Source organism: Polypterus senegalus, chromosome 17, assembly GCF_016835505.1.
Source record: "Polypterus senegalus isolate Bchr_013 chromosome 17, ASM1683550v1, whole genome shotgun sequence".
NCBI classification, from domain to species: domain Eukaryota; kingdom Metazoa; phylum Chordata; class Cladistia; order Polypteriformes; family Polypteridae; genus Polypterus; species Polypterus senegalus.
The window spans coordinates 24,442,201-24,450,704 of NC_053170.1; the positions used below are offsets into that span (position 1 = coordinate 24,442,201).

An 8,504-nucleotide genomic window follows, 5' to 3' on the forward strand; every position below is an offset into this window, starting at 1 on the left:
AGAAGTTTTAGTTTCTTTTTAATGTTCTTTCTTCTTAGTCATCCTGGTGTGTATTCAGGCTATAATGTGTGTACCTATGATCTATCTATCTATCTATCTATCTATCTATCTATCTATCTATCTATCTATCTATCTATCTATCTATCTATCTATCTATCTATCTATCTATCTATCTATCTATCTATCTATCTATCTATTTCTCCAGTTAAACTGGTAGAATTCACCAAAATGTGAAATTTGAACAATGAATTTGTTGAACAGAATGATTTGTGTGCTGGACTGACACCCTATTAAGGGTTTGTTCCTTCCTAGTGTCTTATGCTAGCTGGGATAGGCTCTAGCACCCCCTTGTGATGCTGGTCTGGATTAAGTAAATTAGAAAATGACATAATAATATATTGCCTTGCAATATCAAGATTGGTGTTCGTATCCCAGTTGCTCTGTGCATGGAATTTGCATGTTCTTCTTGTATCCCCATCACTTTTCTCCAAGTGCTCTTGTTTCCTCTCACAGGTCAAAGAGATGCAGGTTAAGTGCATTGGCATTGCTAAAATAACCCCAGAGAGAGAGAGAGAGATTGTCTGTGTGTGTGTGTGTGTCCCCTGTGATAGACTGGCACATTCTCCAAATGCTGTTCCTGCCTGGAATAGATTCCAGCTGCCATCCAGCCTTGCCCTGGATAAGGAGGTTAGGAAGATGGAAGGATGGATAATGTAAAATTAATTAATTTATTTTTTTGTTCCAAAAAAGGTCACAGGGAGCCAGAGCCAACCCATGCTCTGTTAGCTACTGTATAGGGCAGGAACTGAGTCTAGATTGGATACATATTTATCAAAGCATATTCATTAGGGTTACTGAGTGAATTTTGCAGTACTTTCCATTCTTCAGTCAAAATTAATACAAAATGTCTGTAATAATTTGAAGTATCCCACATCTTACTACAACACCACGGTCCTTTTCTTAAAACAGAAATAATTTCTTATAGAAGAGGAGGAATCAGCATCTAACATTCAAAGGTGGTTAAAATTGTACATAAATAAATCTAGATTACACCTCAGACTTTGTTCGCTCAAATCTCAGTGTCTTTGGATCTCTTAGAGGTGCAAACTGTGGCTATAGATGTCACAGTTAATTGTGTCTATCTATCTATCTATCTATCTATCTATCTATCTATCTATCTATCTATCTATCTATCTATCTATCTATCTATCTATCTATCTATCTATCTATCTATCTATATAGTGCCTTTCATGTCTATCTATCTATCTATCTGTCTGTCTATCCAAATAATCTAGTAGAATTCACCAACATGTGAAATTTTAACAATTGATTTGTTGAACAGAATGACCCCAAACTTACTGCACTGAATGCCCAGCAGGAGCCGCACTCTTTCTGGTCCTTGACGTCTGTAACATATCCTTGGTTTCTCCAGTCTACAGAGGTGGGCAGGAAGTTGCCTTCACGTTGCCACAGGAGAGTGGAAACCTGTCTGAGTTTGGTGGAGTTGAAGCGACCGAGACAGCCTTTAAAAGTGATCTGTCTGTACTCTTGGTTTGTCTGGAACAATAGAGGAAGAAATCAAATTTGACAACTCCTTTGTGAGATACATTTTTCCAGATTTTGAGTCCTTTCTGATTGATCAAACGTCTGTAGCCATAAGACGACTTTCCTAGCAGAAACTGCTACAGAGTAAGGTTCAAAGCAAAGCCATCTATAAAGAGGTCTCAGACAACAGTCCCAATTGGCCCCTTACTTTTTAAAGCTATAATAAGACTTTCACAGTAAAAGTAAAAGTGTACCAGGTCAGCAAAGAAATTCATGCCCAGCATGTAGCTCTTTATTCCCTGGTCAGCCTCCATGTTATGGAGTAAGACATATTTGCGGTTCGCCAGCCATATCTCTTTCCGGTGGACTTCCTCTTCATTTGATCTGTATGACTTTCCTACAATTAAAACAGAAAACAAAAAAGAAAATGGTGTAATTCAGCATTGAGTAGCAAGTAAAATAAAATGTGAGTAGTCCCATGGTTGTATTGGACATAGAAGCTGCAGCGACATGCTGGGACAATAAAACGTCGCTAACTAGTTAGCGAGCTGATAGACTTTGTCCTAATCACCAGTGGCCCATTTTTTGCTATCTGTCCATCCATCCACCCTTAAACCCACTCATTATAAAGTTTAGATTTTTAGGAGGACTAGGCCTGTCCCAGCTATATCACCCCAGGACAAGGCACAGGTCCATCACAGGGGAAAACTTAGAAAATATTTATTTTACATTTAAAAGTCATTTATGGCAAACTACTGTAGGTTAATAAATAACACAGACACTTTCAAAATAATGAAAAATAATTGAAATAATTCTATTTTTTCAAAAATGAGGTAGAGGAATGACTGACTCAACACAAGAGCTTTGACTGACCCAACACAAAATCTTTTTTGAGATCGTGTTTTTGGTGGTTGTAGATCAGAATCCTAACTCAGCTTCTTGTTGTCCTCCCTAACCATCTCCCATTGTTCTGGTCACAGGAGACACCACCTGTGTGCAGTTTTGGTCTCCAAACTACAAAAAGGACAAAGCAGCGCTAGAAAAGGTCCAGAGAAGAGCGACTAGGCTGATTCCAGGACTACAGGGGATGAGTTATGAGGAAAGATTAAAAGAGCTGAGCCTTTACAGTTTAAACAAAAGAAGATTAAGAGGTGACATGGCTGAAGTGTTTAAAATTATGAAATGAATTAGTCCAGTGGTTCAAGACTGTTATTTTAAAATGAGTTCATCAAGAACACGGGAACACAGTTGGAGATTTGTTAAGGGTAAATTTCACACAAACATTAGGAAGTTTTTCTTTACACAAAGAACGATAGACACTTGGAATAAGCTACCAAGTCGTGTGGTAGACAGTAAGACGTTAGGGACTTTCAAAATTCGACTTGATGTTTTCTTGGAGGAAATAAGGGGATAGGACTGGCGAGCTTTGTTGGGCTGAATGGACAGTTCTCGTATAGAGTGTTCTAATGTTATTTAAAGTCACCTAATATAGAGTACTTGCCCCTCAAAGCTCTTTTCCCATATTCGCAAAGCTCCTAACGTCACTCTCTGCCCAGTTCTTCCCTCCACCATTCCCCTTTTTGTATTTTTTCCTTTCCTTGCTCCGCCACTCCAGATCTATTGCAGCAGAAACCAATCAGATCCGAGCATTACATTATTATTTTAAAATATGCATTTAGACAACAACATGGCTTGGCTTTGTGTTGCTTCACAAACCAGATAACCAGAGCTCATATCAGTGTGTGTGTGTATTCAAGAAAAGCAGCTGGCTAGTAGTGCATCTTTATCACTGAAATCCAAAAGAAATGAATCCATTTCTATCATTTAACAATCAGCAAATTCCTATTACATAACATTTTAAAAGTTTTAACGTGCTTGTTGGACAGGAATACATTTTAAATAAGTAATATAGATTCAGAATAAACTGATAAGAATATTCTAGCTAGAGTGCGTTCTGAAGAATGGCGGTATCCCAAGTGACATATTTTACATGTTGTAGTGGCCCTGTGGAAACAAGACAGAGGAATGGAGTAGCACTCAGAAACATCAGCGGCACATGGTCCTTTAAAAGAACTTGTTAACTCTATGGCGGCTGACCCAGCCTTACTCTCCTCTTCAGTGTTGCGGTGTCCCACTGCTAACATGGAGACTGAGTTAACATCTCCCTCTCGCTTCCCAGGTCTATGAAGCAATCTGGGTCAAGATCAAGATTCCCAAAGAACCTCCCACCAAGGCTGATGGGAGTTTGGCGGATGAGAGCTTCCTACGTGTTACTATCTGAAAAAGCAAGCATTCTCATTCGGGCTCCATACACAATTCTCACAGGCTTATTTTATGGCTAACATTTCCATTTCACTTCACCTCCTCTGAAAGTTGTGGTAGAAATTTTATATCTTATTAAAGAAAGAAATATCCTGTAACAGGACAAATCAGTAACCAGGCAGGAGAAAAGCTGTTCATTGTATCGTTTAATTACACCCCAGCAAAATGCCTTGGAGGGAGCATTCTTCAGAAACAGTCCATTACAGCACCTTCCGAATGATCAGAGAAACAAAGAATAGAAGTTTGTTTTATAAACTATTGAGTTTGCACATAGTGTCAACCAATGCAAGCATTTACTATGGATTGATTTGTTGGTTTACACCCAAATGAATTATATAAAATAAAAGTCTATTATATTATATTCTGGTTCTTCTAATACCTTTGGGTTGAGCCACCGCACTTGAAATTTCTGTGCATACAACATTCTGGTTGTTTACATGACATCTGTTGATTTCTTAGTCATCTTTCAGTACATTTTGTTGTTCATTTGACCTTTATCTATTTTCCTGATATGCCTGCAAAGGTTTCTGACATGTGTTAACCCTTTTTGCTATTTCTTTAAGATGAAAGCTGTGTTACCCTAAAATTATTTTTCCACACAGTCCATGGACATATTAGCAGCATCTCTCTTTTTTACTCTGTCTTTCTCAGGTCCTGTGCTTAGATTCTACACTAATTATCGACAATAGATGTTACACTTGTACTCAGATGTCTTTACAAACTTCACATTTTACAGTGCTGAAGATTAGTCCAGCTGGGCTCAGGGACCCATGCCGTGCCCCTTGGCAGCCACCCCAAACCCCAACGGGGCTGTGGAGAACTTCATCTCCCATGAAGCCCTGCAAGAGATTGAGGCACTGCTCCAACCCAGGGGGGTGGCCATCCAGCATCCACGGGGAGGTATTGCACCATCTAGGGCTGCTCCCCCTGAGCTCACAGCAAAGGGTTGTCCCAGCCGGGCGGCATTGGACCCAGCTGTCTGCCACACATTACAATTTCTGCTGCTGATAATAAGACACCTTACAGTGTGTTTTTTTACTGCTTGCCTCTATTTAAAGGCAGTCAGGTATTTCAGATTTAAAGGCCAAAAGAGATAACATTAGGAAATAAAAACTAGCTGGCACACAGTGTAATTAGTACATAATATATGAACCCATATAATAAGAGGTAAAAGACCACTTTACCATGCTTCAGCTTCCAGGCATAAAACTCCAAGTCTTCTAGCAGCAAGCTGGCTGCAGTGACGGCTCCCACCAAAGTTACAGTGATGATAAGACACTTCATGTTTTAAGGAAATTACAAAAAGACAAACAAGTCAAGCAGGAAACTGCCAGCGCTTTTTACTGTACATGAGGTGAAACTTGATATTTATAAGGAACGCGTCCTTTGAAGCTTCAGATTTCCCCTACGCAAGAGGAAGTCAAACTTTTTACTGGGCCATTCCAGAAAGGTAATTTGCATATTGTTTCGATCACAGCAACTACAAAATGTCTCGGTAGACACACAGGTATATGGAGGCACATAATGATAGATAGATAGATAGATAGATAGATAGATAGATAGATAGATAGATAGATAGATAGATAGATAGATAGATAGATAGATAGATAGATAGATAGATAGATAGATAGATAGATAGATTTGTTTTGGATTCCTGTAATCTTATTATGGAAAAAGAACATTCAACAGATGAGTATATAATATATAATATAATATAATATAATATAATATAATATAATATAATATAATATAATATAATATAATATAATATAATATAATATAATATAATATATTTCAAAGGTGTATTATTATGCAAAGGATCTTTTTGCACCATGACATATAGTAGTATTATTAGGAAATATTTGTTGTTTTTACTTTGGTTTAGTTTTGATTGTAATGACATACACACAAAATGTGTAAAAATCACACATTTTACAAGAAACTGGTTGGCAGTTTTATTCATGACAGATTTTATCGCTCATGCATGTAGTTATACACTCAAAAAAAAACAAGAAAGAATAGATACAGTTTAGATAAGAGAACTTACATTATGTTTGATTTACTTTGAATATATAATGTATTTGACTTCTCTATCTGTGTGGTTGGATAGGGACACCACACGGTTTTGTGTAAAAGAAGTGGCCAAATGGAAATGTGTTAAATTCTCTGTTGTCACCAGCTTTGTAAAACAATGCATGTTTTCAAAAACTTCAGCAGTTTTTTATTCCATTTCCGCCTCAAGTGAACACTTTTACACACCTGTCAATATAATATAATTTATCACCAACACTCCAGAGGTTTGGGTTCACCTCACCATCTCTAAATCCTTCTCATTGGCAATGCCTTCTTTATTCCACAATGAGAGCTACAGTGGATACACAAAGTCTTCAGACCTCCTTCACTGTTTTACAATTTCCTACCAAGTCTAAAAGTTATCTCTTAGGCGGCTTGGCATGCCTAAATTGATCAATTATGAATAATAATAAGAAATTGCCTTCTATTCATCCACTCAAGGGCTGGTTTCCTGCTTTGCATTTGTGATACAACCTAATATATCTTAACACTCTCAAGCACACTTGATCATGGGGAAGGCTGGTGTAGAGACAGAGACCTTTTATCTGAGTGCCAGATATACTGTAAAGCAGGAAACAGTTTTGTTCAGGGTGCTAGTCTGTCACTGAACTTACACACAGACACTCACACACTCACACACACGCACACACACACACACATAAACCCACATTCATATGGGGCCGCTATAGAATTGTGAACTAATCTTGGAAATAAAAGAGAAAAAAGCAGAGTACCCAGAGAAAAACCCATGTGGGACACTATGGGAATGTGCTCACTCCACCCGGACAACAACATGGCACAGGAAACAAGACTAGGATGCTGGATAAACTCACCACTGCAGTACATATAATATAATACATCCATCCATTAACCAACCCGCTATATCCTAACTACATGGTCATGGGGGTCTGCAGGAGGCAATCCCAGCCAACACAGGGCGCAAGACAGGAAACAAACCTCGGGCAGGACGCCAGCCCACTGCAGGGCACACACACACACATCACAATCTAGGGACGATTTAGAATCGCCAATGCACCTAACCTGCATGTCTTTGGACTGTGGGAGGAAACTGGAGTACCCGGAGGAAACCCACGCAGACATGGGGAGAACATGGAAACTCCACGCAGGGAGGACCCGGGAAGCGAACCCGGGTCTCCTCACTGCAAGGCAGCATCACTGCACCACCATGCCACCCCAATATAACACAATATAACATAATATAGTGGTGCAGTGGTAATGTTGCAATCTCACAATAAGGAAATGGGGTTCTGGTGCTCCCTGTGTGATATTTGCATGTTCTCCCTATGTGTGTGTGGGCTCCCACCATATCATGGCGCCAGGTCATTTTTATTTTGTAGATGCAGACCCGTGGTCTGGAAGATCTGGCATTGTGTGGTGAACCCTGGTGTTTCCAACTGGATAAATCTTTATGAACCCTAAGAAGAACTGTAGAAGGTGACTTGGTGGTCAGTGGTGCTCTTCTCAAATGCTTGGGACTCCTCTGCACAAGCTGAACCACAATCACTCAATATAGCTCTTCTAATGCAGATGTGTGAATCACTCCTAATAAAATACATTTTTGATCTTTGACACACTACAAGAAAACAAATTTATGCAGCAATTTGTACAGTACATGTTAGCATACCCAACCAGAGAGAGTAATATTGGCTTGAAGCTTTACAACAGATCATATAGTGTAGGAAGTTCAACATTTATTATTTACATTCTGTTCTTTGTTTTGGAGGTTCTTTCTTATGCCACGTGTATGTCAACATCACAAGCTTTACAGAATGTTTTTTCTGTTTCACAAGACAGGAAATATGACATTTTGACCTGAATTTTGATAAAGGAGAAAATAAAATGCAGTAAAGTTAAAAGCTGAAACCATGCACAAAAGTGATAAAATAAAACACTGTAGGCTGAAGACGTCTAGCCTAAAAAAGTGTGCTCAACAAAACCTGAAATGTGCCCATAGGTCCTGATCTGCTGCTGATGAAGGCCCGTAAGTAAGTTCTCTGTATTGAGAGCTCCATACTGGATGGACCAGCATCCCAATCAGGATGGGAGCTGTCTTCCATTGGGATTGGGATGTCAGTCCATCAACATTCTTCTGTTACGGCCTCCCTTCCTGGTGAGTAGCCAATTCCCATCCTGGTCAGGATGCTGGTCCATCCAGCATGGCAGTCACAGTCTACACAAGGCAGGAAAATGGGGGCCAATGGATGTGTTCAATCAAGTTTAAGTGTCACTGGAACCAATGGGCACAAAGCAAGAAGCTACCATGGATGGAACACCAGTCTACCACAGGGCACGTTAACTCCCACTGTTCAAGTATTAGTGTTGACAATTAACCTAACTTGCATGTACAATGGAATTATTGAAGAAAATTCAAAATACTCAGAGAAAACCTCTATGAGTATGACAAAGATGAGCAAACTCGAGCCAGGGAGTGATTGGGGTAATAACTGAACTCAGTTTTCTCGACATGTGAGGCTGGCCACTGCACCTCCACATATGTTTCAGTTATAAAACATCGAACCCCATTGCAAAAGGCTTTCAAACAA

General features: G+C 39.3%; 1 protein-coding gene across 1 annotated transcript in view; it reads right to left on the reverse strand.

The window, feature by feature from the left end:
- Positions 1-5,215, reverse strand: part of LOC120517746 (procathepsin L-like) — a 30,388-nt gene extending 25,173 nt beyond the window's left edge. Inside the window, exons 1-3 of the mRNA XM_039740209.1 lie at positions 5,052-5,215; positions 1,800-1,942; positions 1,360-1,557 (exon numbers count right to left, since the gene is read on the reverse strand). Of these exons, the coding sequence (XP_039596143.1) occupies positions 1,360-1,557; positions 1,800-1,942; positions 5,052-5,151 (441 nt within the window). The 5' untranslated portion in view covers positions 5,152-5,215. The remainder of the gene's footprint in view (positions 1-1,359; positions 1,558-1,799; positions 1,943-5,051) is intronic.
- Between the last annotated feature and the right edge of the window lie 3,289 nt (positions 5,216-8,504).